This window comes from Stigmatopora nigra, chromosome 11 (genome assembly GCF_051989575.1).
Source record: "Stigmatopora nigra isolate UIUO_SnigA chromosome 11, RoL_Snig_1.1, whole genome shotgun sequence".
NCBI lineage: Eukaryota > Metazoa > Chordata > Actinopteri > Syngnathiformes > Syngnathidae > Stigmatopora > Stigmatopora nigra.
In genome coordinates, this window is record NC_135518.1 from 10,187,958 (window position 1) to 10,213,477 (window position 25,520).

A 25,520-nucleotide genomic window follows, 5' to 3' on the forward strand; every position below is an offset into this window, starting at 1 on the left:
CAAGTACAGTGAAGAAGGTTATCAAGGGCACTGAGCACAGAAACAGCTTCCAAATAGAAAATATGCCTTCGTTGTTTTGTCGAGCAAAATGAGGATCAATCAAAAATACATATCACCACAACAACAGTTCTGCATGCATGCACTAGGACTCCTGAAATAGTAATCTCTATCACTGGGGATATGTCTGTATGAGGAATATGACCTTGATAAGAATATACATTAAATCCATCTGTGTTCTGCATACGAAGCTGATATCTGACTAATTAATAACAAAAAGTAAGATAGTGTTCACAAAGAAGCCTTAGACTGCACTGTATATTCCTCTAAATACTCCTATTGCTTTTCCTCCTTTAGCGCCATACATCAAGGCAGGTTAATGATTTCACCTCACGCCAAAATAGAAATATACTTCAGGGTCGGGAAAAAATGAGACTAAAAATTCCAAACTCATCAAAATGCAGAAAACACAAGACGGCTTAAATTATTAATCAAACTGAATCGAACGTGCACTCACCGTTTATCACAGGTGACATTTTGGATGAAAACTCGAATTCTGTTATAAGCAGGTCAGTCAGTTATTTGCATTTCAAGGCACTATATTGCATTTCACAAAAGCATGAAGTAAAATTCTTACTGTACGGATGAATGTGTTCAATACCGATATATAGATATAAGAAGTTAACCTAACATAACTTTCAATAATTACACTTTGAGGTTGGACCCAGCTGTGCTTGCCTCATTCATGATGCATAAGCTGCCAAGAGATTCAATCGAGGATGATCAAAAAGTCATGTCCAATTTTTTATTTAAAGCTTCAAAACAAGGAAGATGATGTGATTGCAAGATGATTTTGACATGATACGAGCAGCTGATGACTCCATTATAAACCAAGAGTGCACAATAATCCCCTATCTAAGGCCATCCAATATCAGTAAACCTGTGCAGTGACAACTAAAAAAAGACACAAAGAAGGAAACTGAATAAAGTTGTGCAACTCTGAATTTAAATTCTCAAATTTTCTGTACACTGTTAAAACTAATTTAAATAATGCGGGGGCTCAGGCATTGAACAGTGATATATAACAAAATGTGTTTTGTGGATGTTCTATACTACATACACACACACGCACACTTACACATTTGCCAAGTGAGACATTTGTTTTCCTCACTTACATTGTTTGGGATGGATGAACACTGTATGCAAATAATATTCCAAATGTTGAATAGATTAAACTTTCCCTCAGACTAGCAAATGCTTATTGCCCATGACTGGGGGCTTTAAGCACACATATTTATGCTCATAAATTTACATATTAGCCAAAGAATGGCTTGCAAATAATGGTCATATTCCATATTTAGTCACTGTCAACCACTAAATACATGACTGAAATTGAAACATTATTTGTGCAAATTAAAAACAATAATACCAACTGAAAATGTATTGTGTGTAAAAAAAACTAAGTAAAACTAAGAAGTACTATATATGCTTTTTATGATGATGGAGAGAAAGAAAAAAACAAGTGCCTCACCGTTGAAACGCGTGATAAAATATATGGAATTCTTTTCAGAAGAAAAAAAACACAACACAACTAGAAGTACATTTGATTTACACTGCGAGTATACTTGGACAAAGTGCTCTGCCCCCAATAACAACAATAATGGACTGCTTTCAAGGACGACCAAATAGCTGTTGGTTAGTAAAAATATGTTTTTCTCAGATATTTTTTATAGATGCCTGTAAATTGCAGGTTATTTATTTCAGGCTTGCAAGTATTTACACACATTTTTCACTTTGAACTGTTGTTTAAAATGTGTTTTTTTCCCCAATCTTTTCTTTAGTTGAGTGGTATTATTATTATTTGGTTCAATCCTGCACCTGACAAATAAAAAAAAGCATTCTTTCATCCATTCATTTCCTGAACCACTTATCCTCACAAGAGTCGCGGGGGGTGATGGAGCCTATCTCAGGAAACCAAGGAGAGGACCAAATCGGGACCCCACAAATGGAAGACCAATGCGTTAACTACTCCAAAAATAACAACTAATAAAAACAAGCACATCTCTCATTAAGAACTAATCAAGTAAAATAAAATTTAATCAAATAAACTAAAACTGAAACAAAGTTAACTTTACAACCCAGCCTCTTACTGAGATTGTAAACTCCCCTAAACTGTATGATTCCTTTCTATACCTGTACCACCCAAAAACAGAACAGTAAATGTGAAGGTGACACATTTAGTCTCTCTCACATTATATTTGCTCAGCCAAGCATTGAGCGATAGAATGAAATGCTCTGTAGTTCAAATGTCATTTCTGTCACGGCTGTCTTCTTTAGCCCTGATGGAGGGGAACCATCTGCTGGTCGGAATTTAACCATCTTTGGTCAAAGAGTTCAGTTGGCTTGGGCTCGAAAGTTAAGTGGTGAGTCATTTATGACTTAAATATAACAAGAGACTCATTTTCACTATTGAAGTAGCAGGGGCATCTATTATTCTTGACATTTGTTGACTTAAATATGAAGTCATTCTGTATAAGAAGTCTCACTTTACAGTCATAGGGATGCATTTATCTAACAGTAGTAGTTCTGACAGTATATTACCTTTTTAGTCACAACTGTGACAGATGTAACTTTTTATGAGAGCCATTAAATAACATTAGCAACAAGCCCCGCTGTCACCCCAGGATAAATTTGTGAGGGCCTTGACAACAATGGCCACCCGTTTAAGTGGCCTGGGTTATTTCAGTGTATTACAATGGAGGCCATAAAGCCCTTGTTAGCGGGTACTTAACCATCTGTACACAAATCTCTTTTTGCGAGCAGTGCCTCATCTCCATACTGACCTCCACAAACTACCGTGTCCTTTCAAAACCAGGGAAGCATAACGATACTATTCATAAAACACATAGCCCCTTTCAACCATGACCAACTAAGACGTGTGGCAAGCCACAAGTCACAGGTCACAAATCAGTCACCAAGGGAACATGATTTTTGGATTTTTTTAAAAACGGGACCAAGACCTTAGTTATTTGGTAGCTATACACATATTCCAAAAGCCCACTACCCACCTGCCAAATCTTCAAATACATCTTTAGAAAAAAAATTAAACTGGAAAACTAAAAAATACACCCACATTGATAGAAATTTAATGTTTTGGTAACTGTACATTTTACAGTAGATTGTTTTTTTTTTAATGGAAAACATGGTAGGACCACCCACCAACTGGTCATGATGGTGGTGAAGTCACTATTTTCCAGTTTCTTGTTCCCCCCTTTCCCTTTTATGTAATTTATTTTTTGGGCCAACTGCCAGTGTTTTAAAGTACATTTAACTAGTTCCTTTATTACTTATTTATTTTTTCAAAAAATTATGATCCCATTTCATTTCATTGTGTAGTGAGCAAGAAGTAAGGGCCCAAAAATACTGTACACATTTGAGGACCCTCCATAAGCTTTAATGGTACTTTGCCAAAGCTAATATCCCAGAACAAGTTTTATCTACAGATTACATTGTGTACTGCGTATGGCATTAGTACAATTTGACTTCCAGCGGAGCAATGAAAATTACGTGTAATGGTGGTGAACATGAATGGACCGTAAGTGCAGATTGCCCTCATTTGCATTTAATAAAAGACGGACGTGCAGAACATTGTGGATGGGTTAACTATTGTTGTCACGTCTGCATAAAATGTGAAATGCATTGTTCAATTGCCTATAAATATGGGTCTGAACATAGCAGTTATGAAAAATCCTGGTTGCTCTTTTGTGTGACTGAATGAGGTCCACAGTTTCCATCCACAATGAATTTCTCTGTAATGATATTCCTCTTACCTGGTTCTTTAGATCCAGTTTAGGGCATGGACGTCCTCCGTTAAAAGCCTTCTCCCTCAACCATTTGGACCTGACCTTCAGCCCACTGCCACATGATGCAGAGCAAGCCGACCAAGCGGACCAGTCGCTGAGTTTACAGTCCAGGGGACATGGGATGTGACACTCCTCAACCGTGTAGCCTAGAATGCAACGTTGGCAGAAAAGAAAAACAGGTCGGAATTGCACTTGTGTGACATCTTCATTATAGGTCATATGAATAATTTCACTCACTGGCCTGTGCTCTGCCACACTTGCTCGCTGTGACCAAGAAATAATTATCAGTCTGTGAGTGTTTTTTTTTTTTTTTTTTTGCACAGGAGTGCCAGCGCAGCATTGTTAAACTTTCTATAGCTTCTAAAACTGCCTATTACTATTCTTGCAAAGGCTCCACTGTAGACCGTTTTTTTTTAAATGATTAAATTCAGCAGAAGTTGGCAGAATTGTGCCGTTAAAAGAAAGAAAATCACATTAGGGCTACAATACAATTAAAAAATAACTACCCTAGAATGAACTATCTTAACTGTTTATAGCAAACAATTGTAAAGTATGGTTGTAGTTACTAACATCTGTGTTAACTGAAGCATCAAACATGTATTTATGATTTTACAGTTTTTTTTTTAAGTTCAATTCTTTCATCCCAAGCTGTCAGTATTTTACCGCAAATTTAAGTTCTGTTTGTTTGTCGTGCAGTGTAGATTTTGTGTAGTATTTGGTCTTACCAGTTTCTGTACACAGAAAAGGCTCCACTAGGCGTCCTTGTTGATCAATGCAAGCCACAGCTTTGTAGCGTAGACCTTGACCACACTCTTTTGCTTTCTGGTGGCTCATCCAACCATGAAGGGAGCTCGCAGTGGAAGGTTCATGGAGGATGCAATCAGACCAGTTCCCGAAAGGTTGGGACAGATACTTCTGGCAGGGACAAGTCTCTTTCTCTTCCAGTGGGTACAAAGTCTCATTCAGGCATTCTTCCTTCTTTTTACTGCGACCTGTGAGAGCGATTAAAGGAAAAATAATTAAATGTTACACATAATATATGTATCGACGCTTTGAAGAGGTCATTTGGATTAGATTACTTCGAAAACTCCCGAGATATAGAGGACTTCCAAATATTGCAAAAAGTCTTTGAGAGTGAGTGATTTACCCCCTAAAAAATACAATGTTTAGTATTGAAATGATATATGTATCAGTGGAAAATGGTGTACATAAAATACCTCGGAAACAGTCACCAGAATATTTTAGAGGTTAATAAACACAGTGTACGTGTTTAAGTGATTTCCTACATAACACATTATCCAATGCAATAATACAAAATAATGAATTGCTTGGAAAAAAAACTTTACCGATGAGGGGGATACCTGGTTAAAACCCACAAAGGCCCGGATAGAACATACAAACTCCACAAAGGAAGGTCTGAACCCTCGATCTCAAAAGTGTGAGGTTTAGTTGCTAATGACCCGACTACCGTGCCACACAGATTAAAATTTGAATCGTAATATTTCATGGTTTAGTTTGGGATTTATTTACGCTTTGTATTCTGAAAAATACGGTAAAAATAGTCTATCCATTTAAAGGATTTTTCTCCACTGTAAAAAAAAAAAAAGAAAAATATCTGACGACATGCTCGCAAGTTTAGCAGTTGCCTGGCTATTAACTCAACTTTAATGACCTTGCAGCCTCACAATTATATAAAATGGAGAAAAAAAGTCATGACATTTAAGTAGATATAATGACCCTAAGTGTGGCAAATATAAACAGCCGTTAGGGATGACCTACCACTGAAATCAGGCCAATTTTATGTGTTGGGTTCGAGGAGCATTATAGAAAGAGACTGGGTGTGTTTACTACTGCCCCTGTGGCGCTGGCTCAAATATTCATGAAGACAAATAGTATCCAGGCCCTCTTTGCAAAGACAGCATGCAATTCAGATTTGCCCATCTGTGTTAAAATAAGGGATTACACACTATTAAAGACCCAATTTAGGCCTGCGACAAACACACGGAAGAGTTATAGGAGATTGTGAACCTTTTTAAATACTTGCATTCAGTCCAACCTGCTTTCAAAGGTACTCTTACCTGTAAGAGAACGTTTGCTACTTTGGAAGCTGCCACATCCTGCGCACTCAGAGAATTTGGACCAAGCTGTTAGAGTACAGTCATTCTTGCAAGCCACTCGACATGTTTGGATCTGTGTGGGCAAAGGGCCAGCCCATCGTAGGCACTCTGTCATGTTGGCTGCTTCGTCCTTCTCTCCGACGCAACTGAGTCCTAGAAATATAAAAAAGGAGAACATCCTTCTATAATTAAATTTGACATACCTTGTGTATTCGCAGTATCATACAAATCTCATGAAAAAGTTTATCAGGGTTTTTCCCCGGGGCTTTAAAAGCCAGGAAGGCCATCCCCCAACACCTGGCTAAAATAGTGCTATAGTATAAAATCTGTGGGAGCAACCTGGGATTGAACCCTTGACCCTAAACTGTGAGGCCAACATGCTAAGTGCTCGCTGCCAGGTCACCTGGTCTTAATCTATTCATCTAAAGGACATACAATAGTATGGCAATAATATGCTACAAAAATAGAATAAACTATCTAGAAAAATGCATTAAGAAAACAAACATGCATGCAAATCATGTTTAGGTCAACTGTGAATCAACAAAAAATATTCATAGCCACACAAGGATTTGAAGGAATGACTTCATCAGTATGCAAATTTATGCAGCAAGGTAAACTACAATCTAATCCTGGAGATGAGAGGAAATCCATGAAAGGAAATGTTTGGATTTCTTACCACATGGTTTAGTGAGCAATTCAAAATAGCATTGATACACTTCCAAAGATTAAAAAAAATAAACTTTCTGAAAAGTAGTGATATTTAGACAAGGCGATAATGAAAGAATAAAGAGAAATATTTTTGAGTTGGAGGGGTCAATTGTCAAAATGAAGGGTATCATGGCAAAAGAAAAATAGATTTTTCCACACAAAATAAAATACAATATTGAGAAGTTTACTGCTTCAGTTGTTTTGGAAAGAGATACAAACAACTGTATGGTAATAAACATTCGGAGTATTATAAAGTTGAGATATATCTAGAAAAATAAAATAAAATGAAATGACCAACTTCTATGTCAATAGCATTGACTTTTCACCCTTTTATTATCACTGTAGCAATATTAATGGGTGCCAATTGTAATTTACTGTCATCCACTTCAACTTGTCATTTTCCTGAGCAAATGTACTATAAAAGCATTTAAGTCATTGTCTCATTCTGTCAAGCCCAGTGTCCTTTTGTTGGCAGAACCAGAAACCTCCTTTCTACTTGAGCCCCGGGGTTTCACACATCATCTCAACCACAGACAGGGATGATATTTAATTATACGCAAACTTAGATAGGTGAGAAGTTGGGCCGAATCGCTGAAAGGACACTCTTTGAAAAGGCTCACATGTCATATATTTTCCTTATCTAATAGAACTTGGAAGATAATCTTATTGAATTCATCTATACATTGAATGAAAAGTAAAATCTATCTATGGTCAACCCAAACCAAATTCAGTTAATTTTTTTTATCATATTAAGCTCTAATAATGGTGTTTCTACCAACATCAGTCAAGTTATCAGTGAATGAGCATTCGTTCATTTGCTGCCACCTTCTCACTTCGAATGAATTGGACTTCTACAAGTACTTAACAGATTTCATTTCACAGTACAAGGAAGAAAAGAACCATATCATTGTCAGTGGTACTGAAAAGGTTTTTAAAAAAAGATGCTGGTATGTTTTAATTGGTCTCCAAGTTCCTAAAATGTCACACCTATTTAACATAGACATTTTTAATCATATTTAAAAGGTGAACTTCTAAAGGTCGAGGAGGCTTACTTTACACCTGGGTACGCTTCATTCATCTTTCGTGACTGGAAAAGTCACACAGATTCATTAAAAAAATGTCGATCAGTAATGAGACTCAGTGGAAGATAGTAGAGAACAAAATGGTCGCCCAAATTCAAGAAAAGCTCTTAAAGCATCAAATTTAGCTGCTGGAATTTAAAAAAAAAAACTTGAGTTTCTACGACAGTTAAATAATTCCACTGCAAAAGAACTTGACGAAAAGAAGCATATTTTTCTGAAACAGTTTTGCTTGAAATTGTTTATAACAGTTGACTGTCTATGTGATACAAATCAAAGTTACACACGCCTCAGTCCGTGCTTGTGGCCACGTCGGGCTTGCTCCATCAATAAAGAACCAGTGGCGTGATGAGATCGTCAAGACAACAGACGGAAAGATTCATCTTATTACACTCCCAGGACAAATTGCTTCTGTGTTTTATGGCTCCATCGGTTGTTTGTTAAAGGAACCGTTATGAAAGGACCGTTAGGACTCATTAAATAAAGTTAACGAGATGGAAGCTTCAAATTGGCTAACAAGAACTGATGGATAAATAGTCTTGGAATCCAAAAAAAAAACGTACCTCTTGTTTCTAACCCGTTTCCACAGGTTTCGGCTGTTTGAGATAAACTGCGAATGACAGGATCGGGAACTAAGGTACAGGCGTGCCACTTGTGTATCCGCCACCTTAAAAAACAAAAATACAACAACAAAAAACACAAATTATAGCTGGCTTGTGAAGCCTCATGAGAGGTAAATATCTGGGTTGCTGCAAAAGGTTTTAATACATATAATATTTCATTTTTTCCTTTTTAAATACATTTGCAAATGTTTACATTTCCATATTTTGTCATGCATTAATAGTTCTCACTAGCAATTAACTGTGTGTTTTGGAAATTAGAACCAGTGGGTTATATACACACCATTTTGATAATGCACTATTTCAGTATTACTCATAGATAGGAGGCAAGAAAATATTTTACCTGTAAATTGGACATGCAGGCAGTGATTCACATTCTCGTTCTTCATAAAGAGTGTCGGGGCACTCTTGACCTCCATTAGCAGACTTTTGAATGATAGTCCGATGCCGAGACTGTGTGGCAGAGGTGGTATTCTCTATTGGGAAAAAAAAAAACATTGGTCTGAGACACAGCGTCCTTTAAAGTGGGTAAACATTTTGTGTTCATAGCAATATGAAATCAATTTATTCTTGATCACTTTATTGATTGTCTTACTTTTATTACACGACCTAAACTAAAACTGCTGCTTTGTATTAAAAATGAGCAATTTTCAATTATTCTAATTTTGCAACATCAGTGTACATTTTAAAGAAAAAGCACAACCTAAGTTGTGATCTTGACATAATGTTGTCTATAGACAATTGGAAAACTGTTTTATGTAGCTTAATTTACATAGCTTTTATGTGATTTGTTCAAATGGTCTGTTTTAATTGATATGGTATAAAGCCCCTTAAATTTCCTTTGAATTGCGCCTCAGTAATATAAAAGCATCAAAGCCTCCCATTTGATTTATTTGTTCTATAACTTCCCTTGAGAGTCAAAACTTTTGAGTGCATGTCTAAAATAACAAGTTTTCTCAAAGCAGATGCGCTAATGATTTGTGTGTCTGGTGTAAATATAATTTCCTCCAGATTGCAGCCCTGGACATATGACATTGTAAGGATCACAGACTAATCACCAAATGCTGAAATGAAATGTGATTGCATCATCAGCAGACCAATGAGCCACAGAATATTTATGGAGATGAGTTGTGGTCATGATTGTTTTGATTATTTATTTTGCCATGAAGAAATCATTTGTCCTAATGTGTCAGACGATGTAATATAATATTACTTATTAAAAAAATAATAGACAGATGGAAGGGAATAATCTTTTAAAGAGCTATAATAGACAATTTTGTTGATTTTGTTGATTGACTTGATCATGTTTAATGCTATTGACAGCAAAAGGCTGAAATACCATATAATGGAATTTAAAAATGGATATCCTATTCATTCATCCCCTCCTAATTAAAATAAAAATAGTAGTATATGGCAGTCATTGTAACTGAAACATAAACACAAACTGCCCCGAGACTTCACAAAATGAGGTACACACAAACATGGCAAATACATGGTGTACACAAACATACACACACACTTTTACACACAAACAAACAAAAAGAAGTGCTACAAAAATAGTTCTGAGCTTGACACAACACAGTCAATGGACCCAATGTGCAAATCCAGCCTTACAATTTTAGATGTAGTTCAGTAATGCATGTTCAAGACTACCTGGTGTGCAGTTTGATGGACAGGCCGTCCATTCGCTGAAGGGTGTTACAATGCAGTCTTTCATGCACGGAAGAACACAGGACTGGACGTTTTTTGGACGAGCAGAATCCGCACATCTAAAGGAATACACACAGAAAAGAAAAGTGTTCTTATAGTCCACTCAACCCTCAGGCCGTGAATGATAAATGTCCTGAGTCTTTCTGGTAGCAGGACAGTGCAATGAAACAAGTGTCCTGTCCTTGACATCACACATCTCCCCATGGGAAACATGATTGATTATTTCTCCCGCTGCTCGTACGAGACCCGGCAAAAGTAGACAGATAAAAAGAAATAGTACATTAAAAGAAACTACCATTGCCACACACATGCCTTTTGGTTATCCAATATTCGCATAATTGGGAAAAGTCATTTTGGCTTTAAAATAAGCAGTAACTGAAAGAAAAAAACCCTCAAAAGTTTACATTTTCTTGATAGTTCAAGTGTGTCAATTTTAAACCACAAAACTGTATGTACACAGAGGAGTATTTCAGTCAAATGGCAAGCTTTTAGTAGGGCTTTCTGGTTCAAAAAATGATTAGATATTCTTTATTTCTCCTCAAATAAAACTCCCTCACCACAAAATTCAGTGACTTGACACCAACAGACCAACACAGTACATCAAAGCTAGAGGTCATCGTTATACGGGAGATATCTGGAAGCAACGCTCAGGAGGTCTCGTAAAAAAACAAAGTTAAAAGAAAACCAGGTGAGGAAGCCGATTTTGCCACCAAGCAAGCAGAGCAAAGTGCCCCACAGTCGGATAGATGGTGAACAGCGGCGGGATGTTGAGGTCATAATAAAAAAGGCCCGGTGTGCTGTCACATGTGACCAATTCCAAAGTCACCAGTAAGTGTTTCACTTCCAAAAGCGATTTCAATCAAAAATAAAAGATGGGGAAACCTAAGTTGATAATATACGACAACCAGGGCACACTCTAATTTCAAACTATCTTATGCATGAACCAGTGTTAAATACTGGAAATTGATTAGAGGAGCTTTTTAACAACTATTCACAATGTTCAAGCCTTCACTGAACCGAACATGGATGTTTTTAAAAGGTGAAGGATACTGATGTGTTTCTCCTAATTGAAACTTGTGGTTATAAAATGCCAACTATGTGTCCTTGCCTCCCTTGGGAAAGCCTCAGCGATTACCAATAGTACTCTGTTCAATTGATGACTTACAGCAATACAATTCAAACAGCATAATGACATTTTCACTTACTAGTAAAAACATGCAGCTAGTGTATTTGCTCACTGAAGCAATTCTTAAAACGCTAATGTGGACTTGTTTCCCTTTCTTTACAAGCACCGGTACAGTACTATTATGACCAACGAGATTCAAGGGACTCCCAAAGCCAAAATCAATTAGGCTTCACAGAATCCCTGCTAATTAAAGCTGACAAAAGTAAGACAATGCAAACTGTTCTACAACAAATTATTCAGCTCCAAGGACAACATATTAGAGAGCACATCACTGATATTTAGCTAAAAGTAATATAAATAGAAAATTATTATAGTGTATTCACTTTCTTAAAACTGTGTTTTTTAAACGCTGTAAATTTGTTTCAAGTAAGAACTCGTAGTAGTAGTAGCACATACTTTAATGCCTTAATCCCAGGAGATGCTCTTATATCTGCTGTAAACTCACACAAAGGAGCAGGCATCCCTCCCAAACCGTCTCCCCCACTAAGTTAGTACTTTACTCAGGCTAGGAACCAAAATTCAGGTCTCACTTGAGACTCAAGATGGTGCCACATTCTGCCTGTAGCAGAAAGTCAGGAGGCAAAAGAATCTGATCAAAGTACGCCCAAGTACAAGGAGCACGAAACATAGAACGTTCCATCCTCAAGTTTCCCTCTTGCCAGAGCTGCATGCCAAAGGACACAGCAATGCATCTGGGCAGCTGGGGAATACTTTCAGATACTCCAAGAATAAAATTGGGAAAACTATGACTGGTGTGGAAAAAAATGGTGATGTGAAACTGAAAAATACTGTACACACATTTGCAGACATGCACATCCATCTTTTTGGATTCTGGCTAAGTGCATGGAGCATGTTTAATCTATAAGAGTATAAAAATTGAATATCCCCTTAGGGTGACTGATAAAGGGATGTCCCTTTGAAATCTGGAAAAAAGTGTTTGGAAAATGTGGGAGGAAATGTGCAAAGAGAAAAATTGAAGGAGAAATTCTCTTCATTGTTTTGCTACTGTTTCTAGGATGGAAATGACATAATTCTTGTTACAATGTGCGGTGGATAATTCAATGCTCATTTCTATTTTGGTAGAACTTTGAGATTGTCTTGAATAAATATGCTAATATAAAATAATGATGGAGAAATACAAGAAAACGCAATCATGTTTTTACAGCAGGTTTTCTCTAACCTACTGAGAAAAAAATGGACTAAAATGAACCCTTGAAAGATTATTGGAACAATATCTGATCAAAAATTAACAGAAAGGACTAGTGTGTTAAAGAGAAAAATTGAAAAGCAATATAAGGGGTGACCTACAGTTTAATATTAATAATATTTTTAGTTATAAACTGTTTAGTCAAAAGAAAATGCATACTGCATATGCATACAGCTTCAGAATTTCCTTGGTTTTCTTCTTATATGAAGAAAAACAATGACAAAACAACAAATTATTCATAATGTGTTATGTGCTGTTTCATGTACAATCCGCCCAACAACAACAAAAACTGTTGCCATCTTATTGACTCTATTACAACATCTGTATATATGTGGGCAAGGTTAAGGGGTAAAAATCCTCTCTATAATTTAGTTAAGAGCACTGTCAATAATATATGGAGCTAAGGAAGGGCAAAATGGTATGAATTATTCATGCATTTTCCTTGGGCTGGCATAAGCATTAAAATAACACAATTTATAGTCATAACAATGGTTAAAAATGTGTCAAATGCAATCCAAATGAACAAAACTAAAATACAATGTAAAAACAGGCCTGCTCTTGCATGGTTTAAAACGCCAAGAATTAACTACATTTCCCAGCTATTTAATAATAATCTCATGTTATGTTAGATATCACAAATTTTATCTAATATCTCAAACTTTAAGTAGAAAATAGAAAATGCATAAATACAGAATGTAGTTATCGAGATAATTATAACAGGTTGTAAATCTTACCTTTTGTTCACAACAGAGCCACCATTCATCTTCATGCAGGTAACTTTCCGAATTTGAACTCCCATAGCACAGGAGTCGGTGCCATTCCAGAAGTTAGTTTGGTTGCTTATTGTAGTATTGATAACGCATGGCCCCCACGTTGAAGCCTCCCAGTAGAATACCAGACAAGGATGATCATTACAAACTCTCCACTCTTCCAAAGCCGGAGCTCCTGGACAGTCTTTTCCCTCTAGGCCAAGCACACATACAGTATACATCAGTCAACTTAATTAGTGTTGCACCAATACCGTTCTTTTGCCTGCTGATACAGATTCGGACAAGTAAGCACTAATGTGTACTTTTCGTACCAGGGAGTACTAAGTAAAAAAAACACTTTTTTCGCTGATGAGTTTGGCACCATCAATGACAGACAATGAGTTCAAACAATAGCAAGGACTACATTCAAGTGAGTATGGAGTAATTTTGTATTACATCCGTGCGACACAAATAAACAGTACATACATTTCTATCAGTATTACCTTTTCCTGGGAGTGCCAACACGGTTCTTGTGCGACTCTGTCGGCCTTCTGCGGTTTTTGAGGCACAACTGTGAGAGCAGGTGGACCAGGAGGACCAGATGCTGACAACACAATCTGCAGGACAAGCCACCTCACAGGGTGCCTCACTTGGTGGAGGGTCTCCTGCGCAGTAAGTCATGGGCACATCCTCACCTGGCCAGGAGAAAACAAACAAAATATACAGGTTTATTGTTCATGATTCAATTAAATTTGAAATGGTCAGACTCTTTTGACTTATATTCATTGAACTATTTCACTGACATTGACAGAGCAGAATATTGACTGGAATGGCATTCAAGGTTTCACTGCCAATTAACTGCATTATACGTCCAATTCATTTGGAGTGGCAAGGCTGCCCTCCCAGAAACAACAATAAAGCTGTTAGTACGGTAGGAAGCTTGTTGATGTGTTTCCTTAGTTTGAGTGTTGTAAATATTAATATGGCAACATTGCTGACTAGTGAGTTTTAAAAGACAAAAAAACATTTTTAGAGCAACTCTGCTTCCTCCCTTGGGGTGAGTAAGTTTAGAGTGGTGTCATGAGCAATTATTGGATGTACTATCCCGCAGAGCACCATCGTTGACTTGTGTCAACTCTTCAGAAAAACATTTCAGAAAAAGGTTTTCTAGTTTTACAATAAAAGCCCAAGGTTAAATTCCACACACATATTTTTCCTCTCCAACAGAATATAATTGGTGCAAAAGAAGAACAGTTTAGAGAGCAAATGTGAGTATCACTTCATTACAAAGATATGGAAGACTCCTTTGGGGATTTTGGAAATCTTTTTGTCCATAAAGCGACACTGATCTCATGGCCACTAAAATAACTGCGATGTTTACAGTGGAGCCATTAGTCTGCTAGAGGCATTGATGAAGTCCCACCGGTGACATTGGTGCAATGGCTTATGCCAGTTAAATACTAAACAACAACTTCTGACCAGTTTAGGGGTTGTTTAGGGGCTAGTTGTACCGAAAACAAAATATGTCGCTTCATAAAAAAACATTCCTATATAGTTTGAGGCTGATTTTAAAGGCTATCATCAAGGATTTTTTTCAAGAGTTTGAGGGACAATGCACATTAATAAATATATACATGTAAATACGTAGGATATTAGCCAAAACCAAATTTCCATCCTTAGTCCCTTGTGCCTTGGTGTTAAAAATACAAGATAAAATTAATAAGGCAGTAGTAAAAAAAAAGACAAGAAAGCAGCGAGTATTCGAGCGAGTGTATAGTACTACAAAGTCATAGTATTAAAATATTCATATCGGATTGTAGTATGTCCCAAATTCGCGTTTTCTGGTGGGAATATTGGTAGTTTTGTTTGGGTTGATCTTGCAGTAGTTGTAGCAGTGGGAATAGCCAACACATTTTTAGGAGTGTTCACCAATGTAGCTAGTGTCCCACAGGTTTCCCAAATGTTCACTGCATAGACGAGTTGAATTCAATGGTCTTGTCTGCTGGAGGAAAGGTTTTCAAAATATGTTCCTCCTGGCACTATCAGCATGATGGTAGGTAGCAGAAGGATGTCAAAACAACTGACCTATCTCATTTTTTCCCCCACCATCCTTCTTCACTCCCTGCTCCCTCATAGCCTGAGAGACCCAAATTTACTTGACAGCCAAATGTTACACTGTTATAGAAAATCACTCCTGGGAAAAAAAAGCAAACAGGATGGATGGCTAGTCTTGTCATTGGAATAGTAATGAAGTGTGGTCCCGAAACAGTCTAAACACCCCCGTGTTATGTGATGACATATTTTGTGGCGCAGCGAGGGAGGCATACGTTTGATGTTTTCACACTGTCAAAACTTGTAGACAGATTGAGACTCTTAAGTTTCAGGTGATTAGAGGGAGTAAGTTTGGTCTAGAACAATAAGAAGGTACAGTTTTGGTAAGATAGTTATTTAAGACTTTACATGCAGCTATGCTGATTTGAAATTATTTTTTTATATGAATGTATTTATGTGTAAAAGTACAAAAACATGCAACCCCTCTGTACAAACAATGAAGAAAATCAAATTTATACATTAAAGGTTAAAGTGATAAAGAGTGAGATACCAAATGGGAGGATGAACTTTCCAAATAGATGGCTGGTCTGCGTCTGTGGTTCTGTTGCATTATTAACACATTGAATTGTAGTGGCTTATTCTCAGATAATAGTTCTGCCACCTGCATGGCTATTGAAATGATTTTTGTACTGCGCACCCACAGAATGAATCTTTTAAGTGAGGTAGTTATGGATATAGCGCTCACCTTTGCCTGAACGCTTATAATCACATCAACTCCCATCCACTCCCTTAAGTTGCATTTTACAAAAAGCTTTATAAAATAGAAATGCACTTCAGAACTAACTATTATTATTATAGAAATAAAATAAATGCATGAAAAAGTTATCCAGAATCACAATTGCCGTTTTAAACTCCTACTGGTCCTTTTAAATGTATGAGCTGACAAGTGGCATGATTGTTGACGCTGAAAAAAGTTAATTCATTCATCTAAACCGCTTTATCCCCACTAGGGTGGTGGGGGTGCTGGAGCCTATCCCAGCGGGGAGAATGTGCAAACTCTACACAGTTGGACGGACCTGGAATTGAACCCAGGACCCCCAGAGCTGTAAGGTAGACGTGCTAACCACTCAAGCCGCCGGGCAGAAATATATAATTCAGTTAAATAAAAGTATTAAGTAATATGATGATTTCAATTAATACATTTGTTAAATTAGCTCTTAGATACAGGAATATATTAGCTAAATCAGCTCCATATAATCATAACAGGAATTAAAAACAAAAGCAAAACATAGAGTCATGATACACCAACTCACAGTCTTGTGAGAACTTCTCAAAACATGAACTGTTGTAATTTCCGTCAGCATAGAGCCTTTAAGGAAGATATACAGACATTTTACTCAGCGACTGTCGTTCGGTGTATGCCGAGGACAATACCTCGTCTGTGTTGTGAATCGAATAGACAGATGGCAAGCCAAAACAACACATAACATAATTAAAAGTATTGTCAGTTTTTATACTGTGAAAATTGCAACATTTTCCCTGCAAGGATTCTTGGATAACAATGTAATAAGAATAGGTATAGCTAATAATAGGTATAACTTTTGTCTGGCAGCCAGTAATAATTTGAATTATTTACTGCGAATGACTTTTGCAATTGAGGTAATTTAGTCAACAAAACAGCAAGACATTGTTCCTCCACAGGATTGATGTTTGAGCAAACCATCTATATATTTTCGACTATTAAAATATAAAAACAAATTGCTCAGCCATGCACTATGGTCTGTATTTAAACGTACCTGTGTGAAATAATGAAAAGGAGAGAAAAAGTGATAATATGTCCATCAACTTTCTATGGGGGCCTCAACTGAAGCCCCTCAGGGGAGATTGATAAGGTGACCTGACGGGAAGATGGACTATGGAAGTGCAGGATTGGTTCTAGTTCTTGTAATAATGTCGCTTCAAAGGTCTCCAGTAGCGAAAAATGGATAATGCAACAAGTACTCATGACCAAAAGCTTTGGTGAAATAAAGGAAAAAGAATATCTCAGGTGGAGTGAGAAAGTCAAGCAAGTGTTCTTTTCAACCGGAGATGTCAGCTGAGGTGATTCACTCAACTCATTAGAATGCCTCATTAGTCCATTAGCATGTCATTTTCCCCATTATAACCCTGACTAGCCTGTGAGGTGGCCCTGACACCTTGTGGAAGCAACTCATGGCACTTGGAGGGTCCCGTAAGTCAATCAAAAGTGCATTGTGATCAACGTTCTTATAATAATGATAATAATAATTCTGATGTGGCTATTTTCTTGAAATAAATATAATTCTCTCCTCACATTTACCAAGACTATTTGCCTGCCATCCAGTCTAATCTCATTACAATCTCTAATGGATGATTTAGGACAATTTGGCAGCGGATAAGCAACTAATGAAGTAAAGAATGAGAGACTAAAAAAAAAATAAGGACAGAGAGACAAAGCAGAAACTGAATTATTTTCCTTTGAATATTTTCTGTGGCGATAAATGCAGAGATGGCACCCCTCATAAATAATGTATGAGATGACATTATACATTTATCAAAATGCTGCACATAATACTACTTGTTGAAACTCTAGTTTTATTGTATTGTCTGAAAAGTATAATTAATTTTTAATTTAGCTATAAATAATGAAAAGGGTCTAACTTACTACCGGCAATGAATCTCACTGCAGTATGTAAAAATAAACAATATACACTCAGGGCGCTCATGTGACCAGTAAACATGCCAGTGAGCAAATATTGTTACTATAAAACATTCATTCATCTATTTTCTGAACCATTTATGTGCTCTGCTTATACAGAGGAAGTAAGAAAGTTTACCTTCTGTACTGACACACTTCACACTTTGGACCAGAGCTCCAAGACCACAAGTGCTATTGGTGGGCATGCATTTTTCTTGTTGAACATGCCACATGTAGCAGGCGGGGTCTTCACAAGGAATGAACTCGACGACATGAGGGCAGACATCCTGAGAACTGCTGGATGTCCACAACACCTCTCGACTCCTTTGTATGAAACCTGACAAAGAAGAGAAGTCTGTGAAAGCCCAGCCACCGAGCAAATGTGAATGTGATTGAAGATCACCGGAGAGATTTGAAAATGTTCGAGCACCTACGGCAAAGGAATGAGTGAAACTGAACAAAGGCACAGTAGGAATGCCAATTGTACGGAACCCAATTCAAAAAGCACATCCCTGCCTTTGCTACAAAAAAAATGTGAATTAACAATGTATTGAGGAAAGCTGATGAATATTAATGGACGTGATTCCAAACTTTTTTCATATTGCGCTCCTATAAATATGGAAAAATGAACGCAAATTTAAATGATTCAGAAGTAGATTAAGGGGACTAAAAAACAGTGCAACAACCTGAGATGCTCAAGTACATGTATCAAGGGACTGAGCTGCCAAATATATTTACAAGGATAAATCATGAGCATCGACTTCATGTTATGCCCCTACACAAATCAAAGAATATTTAGTAGTTCTTTTTCTTGCAATAATTAAAATAAAATGACATTCTTGACAATATCTTTTAAATTATATATAATATATTATATATGTATAAAATCACATCAGAAATCAATATTAATGCTTTCTTAATGACTAAATCATAATCGGTATTTAACAGAAATTCCATAAATGTGAGCTAAAACAACTATGTACACTGTGACCGTATCTCCTTTTCTGAATTGCTTTATCCTCACTAGGATCGCTGAACACTGTGATATATTTCCATATTTTACTAAGATGCCACTTTGATTACACTGTTTAAATAATGAGCAGATATTTACATATTGGCTCAGAAAGGCTAAAAAAGGCTTTAGGATTATTCTTATCAACATACACAGTTCCTAAATATATTCATACATAATGTCTACTGAAACAATAAAGATGAAAATAAAATGAAAGTTATCTCCTGTTGCCCAATTGACAAAGTAAGCACAGGGACAGAAGACAAGTTAATGCGAAAAAGAGCAACGCTTTAGGGAACAGGAAGGTGTCAGTGATTGGGGCCATATTAAAGCGTTCACTATGAGTCACAATAAAACGTGCTGTTGTTGTTATTGAGCCTTGCTGAGATATAACGGCCTTTAATAGTTTCAGAATGGGTTTGCTTGCTGAGGGCCACTGGCCCCAACATAAATCGCATGAAAAAATGTTGGCACGGCAGACGGTCAACCATAAACTCTAGATATGCTGGGAACAATTACGTATATCATTGTACCTTCAGGGAAACGGTGCTACTAAATTTCTAAACTAAGTTCCTAGTGCAGAATAGAAATTACCAATAAGTCATTTAAAAGGCTTATTTTATTTTATTTTTCACTACTTCTTGTTAGAGTCTGTTATCTCATTGACTGCCAATGACAATAAACAAACGTACTGAGTTGACCTTTATATTGACCAGACAATAACAGGAGCATGAATGAAAGAATAACAACAATATTGCTCCTGTTATAAAAGCGAAAATGTGAGGTAGGCATATCTGAATGTGTTAATGTTTAATCTAGTTACAGCATTTCCAACTTTTATAATATTCCTCCATCTTTTCATATTAGTCATCCTCATGTACTCTGCTTTTGATTTAAATGTGCTTTTGCAGTGGCTTATATGGTGCTATAATCTGTCTGTTTTCTGACAAATGGACCTTCAAATGAAACAATATCCATATCTTGTGGCAGCGATCTAAAGATCACTCTGCAACATCATTTTTGAACCACTCTTTTGTTTCATTTCACCTAATATGTCATTATAAAGCATGACATTGCCTCAAATCTAGATTTTTAACTGAAGTCATTCTATTTTTGGACTTTGATTGGTTTACTTGAAAATAATGAACTTTAATAATGAAATATTGAGTCTTACCATGTCCATGAAATAGCCAAATAGAAATGTTGGTTCTGACCACCTCTATAGGGAACTTCCTTCTTACTACACATTGGCGCAGAAGGCACATTTATCTTCAGCTATTCTCATTTTAACAAAGCCCTGACATTTGGCACAAAGGTCCCACGTTATTTCCGTCCACAGGTGGAACTTCTAATCTCCACGTGGGTCAGAATATACACACTTCATCCACCAACAATCTACTAATATGATACAGAACTTCAGGAATCTGATCTGAGTGTAGTCTATGAAAAAACTTTAAAATAATTTCCATCCATTGCGCTTATTGCTGTTTAAATCCTCACCACAAAAATAATTTTGGCCAGGGGTTAACATAGAGATGTAAATAATGAATATGATTTTTGGTCATACTGGTTATGTTAGGTAGGTTTGCTACATACAGCACTGTGTCAAGCTAGAGCACTACTCTCAGACCTATGACCTCAAGTAAAATAATTAAAACACTGGATTAATAGAACCTCAAGGTTAAGTGCATTAACATCATTTCAATGTCAAATCTAAAAAGCATGGAGTATCGGGTAAAATATGTAAAGCTGCAGAGTGAATTCATATAAATATGTATTAGATCATTGTGGGAGATGTCCAATGCATTTGATTTTGGAGGGTTGGCAGCGTTTATTCGTTGCCAGCCTCCTGATAAAATTTGATTGGACTTCTACTGCAGCAAACTGAACGTCATCAAAAAGGGCGCGTAAGTATATGCAGCTGACACAGCGTTAATAGCTATTGGGGATTAGGATGATGTTGTCGACGTTAAAGATATACGCAGGGTACCTTGAGATTAAAAGTCAATTCTCGATGAGCTAGTAAACATGTGATAAGCTCACAGCCCAGGTGCCGCATCGGACCCGCCAATCTTTCCATGTCAGCCATCAAATTAAATCATGTGCATCACTTTCATGATTCTCAGTAAAATAATTTTGGGTTGTCCCCAAAGTTTAACAATTCTTATTGTATGTTACCAACATTTTTTGTTCAATTTGGAAGCATTAACCAAGTCAAATATATTTTTTTCCACCTGATAGTTTTTATCAAAGCTCCTGAAGCTCAACGTGACAAGTCAGAGTGACGCCATTGTGATGTCTGTTAAAAGAATGCATCTGAAATGTAGATTCTAAATGATTGACAGTCATTGTCAGTCACTGCTGTTGTCAAGGATTGGCATCATTCCAAGCATTTTTTCCTCCCAAAAAATCTAATTAAGAAGTACCATGTGGGTCCAGGGAGGGCTGATATTCCCTCCACATATCAGCTCTCTCAGCTCATAGTTCTATCAAATGTGACAAAAAGTTTTTATTTTATTACTACTCCCATTTGAAGTCTTCAATCACAAGAATATTAAGGTTTAAATTAAAGCAAAGCTTGTTACTTTTAATATTCTGTACGTTTCCTTCCATTATACTCTGGGTCTAAATACGCTGCCTCAAGAGAAAGATATGCAAAAAGCAGATGCTGCGTCTTTTCCCTCTTGAAATATATTAATGACATTGTCTAGGAGACGAGCTGCCGTCATCCCATGTAGACCAGTGTGGGCACTGACCTGAACAATCCACACTTCAGTCTTTCCCTGGGGGGCTTTCATGGACATTTACACACGGCAGCGATGAGGTCGTGCTGCCCTTTTAGCAGAGAGCCAACACCAACGGCTCTGGCATACTAACACATGGTGGATCTCACACTCAATGTGTGTGACTCACCTGTACACCTGCTCCAAAATGGAGCTTAGAGACACACATGCTCACACAGACAATCACATCAAGACACACAAAAGAAGCCTCTGATCTGTCTTTCAACCTCCTGGGGACAGACACCCAAAAAGCAGGTCTTTGTTTTTTTATCAGGTACGGCTTGTTGGTGTTCTGCTTTTTTTCATGTTTAGTCACTTAATGTGTCTAAAAAATAAATGGTCTAGTCTGCAAATCTGCCATTACCAGGTATCCTGGATTACCTCAATTGAAGACAGTTTTTGTTCTTCTTTGGTATTTTTGCATGTTTTAAATCAATGTCAAAATGGTTAACCTGACACAGAAGTTAATGGAGATGAGAATAAAAAGAATTGTGTGAAAAGGCATATGTAGTAATAAGAAATTATTAGACATAAATAAGCAGGTGCTTTTTCTTGTTGACCTCTTTGTTCTAAAATTTTAAAATTCAATTTTTCTAGCTCATTAGTTGAAAACACCATAAAAACTGCCTCAAGCAAGAAAGAAAAGCTAATGACAGCTTTTTACAAAGGAAAAAAAGGTTTACCCCAAGTTAGAACTGGCTCATTACATTGAAACGACACAATTTGTCCAACCTAACATTTTTTTTGTAATTCAATACCTTTCTTTCCCTGTGGATCTTTGCAGTTGTCATGTATGCAGGAGCCCCAAGGCGACCAGTGGGAGAGTAGGCAGCGGTTCTGGCAAGAAATGGAGCAGTTCTTGGCAGCCAAGGGAGATTCTTGACCTGCACACAGCCTGGTAGTCACGGGTCTTGACACTGTGCAAACACAAGAGTTGCAGGGGATTTAAGCAAAGCTTCGGTACACAATGGAAGCAGTGAGTTCTTTTATTATGCCACTAGGGAGGACATCTACCAGTTTTTGCTGTTGTGAGGCTGTAAAATGTTCCAACAAAAGGAAATTCAGTTTGCTCTGATGAAATAAAATGGCACACAGATAATGAGGAAATGCATATAAAAGCGAAGTAACACTGCCGATTAGTATTTGGTGTCTGCTAGGAGACTGGCTGGTTTTCATCAGTCTTGGACAAGGCTAGAAAATAGGCACAGAGAAAGAAGCCAATCGAAATTCAGAGTATACTGCAACATTTTTCTTCAAGTAGATATTTGGAGAGCAAGAGTTGAGTGACCTGATGTCTCCATTTCTCTGCCCGGATATTTACTCTTTTGGTTTCTTAGAAAATATATGTCTGGGTTATGGTGACCTCAGTTGCTGTGCATTCTCAGACTCGGCTGTGAATTTTATTCACTTTCTGTCCTGTCCACGTTTTAACATCAGTAAAGACGAAACATGACCGGTCTGTTTCACCACAAAGCAATCCTGGTGTTATTTGGAGACTTTATAGGGATCAGTTTCAGGAGTTGCTATAATTGTGTACAACAAAGTGAGAGTATTTTCTCTCTCCCCACAATACAAGAGTTTTTATTTAATCTAATATTCTAGTTTGATGCACTTCCACACATCAATGAATATCACATTTCCATTTAAATGAGAGCCCAGAGAGAGATTCTGCAAATGTCCTTCCTGCATAATGTTTTCTTGCCCGGAGTCGTTTTACATAGTGTTTGATCTTCTGTGTAGAAATAACATGCATGCTTAAACACATGGATAAAGTGCATATTACACATTTATCGGCTTTGTTCCCCAAACTGGAGGTGACAATTACAGAGTTGCAGACGTCCAACAGCAGCAAATTGCTTTCAGAATAAGCCGAGCATGAGACGCGCTCCGCAATGAAGGCAGAAGCCACATCAGTTTACATCACCTGAAGCGGCGCCAGGGTTGTAAACACAACATCGTACATATTGATCTTTGCCCCACACCGCAGACCACAGAGCACCATTGATATACTACATAGTGCAAAAAGAAAATGTAATAACCCTACCTCTGCCTACCAAAGCACCTCAGTGATCTAATGTAGAAGTAGACTACATTAATTTATCTTTATTTTCCAATTGGTTAGTTTACAAAATGTATTGAAATAGGGCAAGGAAGAACCTCAAAAGGTCAAATTCTTGTGAACATCCTCGGATTTCCAACATGTTTTTCATTGAAAGCATCATGGCCATAGTATATATACCTAGACATGTACTATATTCATTTATTTACTTTTTGTATCAATATTCCGCCTGTTTTTTCCTCTCTTTAGGGGACTACTACTACTACAACTATGGATGCTGATAAGAAATCTGAAGCCTCTTCCATATTTTTAGACCAGTGATAGAATTTGCATACCAACTCTTTAAAGCCGTTTCAGACTTCACACTCACTCAATTTTACTATTCTCAGATATATAGGTCAAGTAAAAACAGGGGATTTCATTGACAAAATAATCAACATTGTGATAAAAGTACAATTAAATGTACAGCAAATACACAATTGTGCTTGAATTTTAATAGGTTCCTTAGGCCTTATTCTTTGCCCTACTTTATATTCAGTAAAGTAAAACCCAAAAACTGGTAAACATGATCGCATTCCCATGACATTGAATTGGTTTCAACCGAAATGATTTGCCCCCTGGTAGAATCAGATTGATTTGTTTTTTTGTTTTGCGGTTGTACTCTTTGTTGAACTATATTCACGTTTCCCCTTTGCATGCATGCATCAACACACCGTCACTCATGTGAATAATCGTTTCAGTGTCTTGGTAAATTGATTTCTGAGCTTTGTCTCGATGTACCACTAGCATGTCCTCAGATGTTTTACTCTCCTCACAAACAAGGTCTCTGAAGACTGTTTTTTACAACAGCTTATCCAGTGCGGACGGAGCGACACTCTAAACTCCTGTGGACGCAACATTTCTACATGATTTGTCAGGCGTTCTTCATCCCCGACGTTAAAAAAACTGACACCATATTGCCATGAAACATTTTTTTTAAATTGATGACAACTACTTAGTGTGGTGATTTAGAGTAAATGCTTACAGTGGCAGATGCTGCATGGCGTAAACAACAATACGAACATTTCCCTAGCATTTATCTATTTTCATGCCATAGTAGGGTTTTCTGTCTCTCAATGCGGATTAAGTTTCAGATGAAACTGCTTCGCCAATGAGTAAGTTGCTCCCAGGAGAGACTACTGTAGCTGAAGATAAGCTTTGATATACTTTCAACATGCTTAAGCTTCACCATCCCTGTCTGCTCTTTATTCTTTGTGCCTGCACGGCCACAGTGCCTTTTCGTGTCTCAAAGAAGAGCTCAACTGGGATGACGGTGGTTTTGTCTTACCCTCCTTTCTGTGATGTGGAGTTGAGTCATCAGGAACTAGAACACAGTAGATCTTTCTGGTCTGCACACCCCCACCGCAGAGATTACTGATGTTAGCCAGACGCTGGTCCATCTTGCCCAGTAGAGGGGAAATCATGCATTCATCCCAGTCAGTGGTTTTCCACTCGTACCTGAAAGTAGCCCAAAAAACACAAGTTAATGGAATTTTAGTGGTGGGTTATTAATCTTTCTTTTAAGCATTGCAATTTTCATAAAATAGAATAGAAGATTTAGTTACAATAGAAAACAATGGCAAGGTTAAATACAAGTTTAAGCAGAGGTAGAAAAAATATGGA

General features: G+C 37.2%; 1 protein-coding gene across 3 annotated transcripts in view; it reads right to left on the bottom strand.

The window, feature by feature from the left end:
• thsd7ba (thrombospondin, type I, domain containing 7Ba) overlaps nt 1–25,520 on the bottom strand; it is an 87,854-nt gene that overhangs the window by 19,898 nt on the left and 42,436 nt on the right. For all 3 annotated transcript variants that reach the window (XM_077728466.1, XM_077728465.1, XM_077728467.1), the window contains 11 exons: nt 25,186–25,355; nt 22,558–22,716; nt 18,144–18,341; nt 13,740–13,931; nt 13,222–13,450; nt 10,038–10,153; nt 8,728–8,860; nt 8,328–8,431; nt 5,939–6,130; nt 4,586–4,852; nt 3,828–4,006 (listed from right to left, as the gene is read on the bottom strand). In XM_077728466.1, coding sequence (XP_077584592.1) covers nt 3,828–4,006; nt 4,586–4,852; nt 5,939–6,130; nt 8,328–8,431; nt 8,728–8,860; nt 10,038–10,153; nt 13,222–13,450; nt 13,740–13,931; nt 18,144–18,341; nt 22,558–22,716; nt 25,186–25,355 — 1,939 coding nt within the window. The remainder of the gene's footprint in view (nt 1–3,827; nt 4,007–4,585; nt 4,853–5,938; nt 6,131–8,327; nt 8,432–8,727; nt 8,861–10,037; nt 10,154–13,221; nt 13,451–13,739; nt 13,932–18,143; nt 18,342–22,557; nt 22,717–25,185; nt 25,356–25,520) is intronic.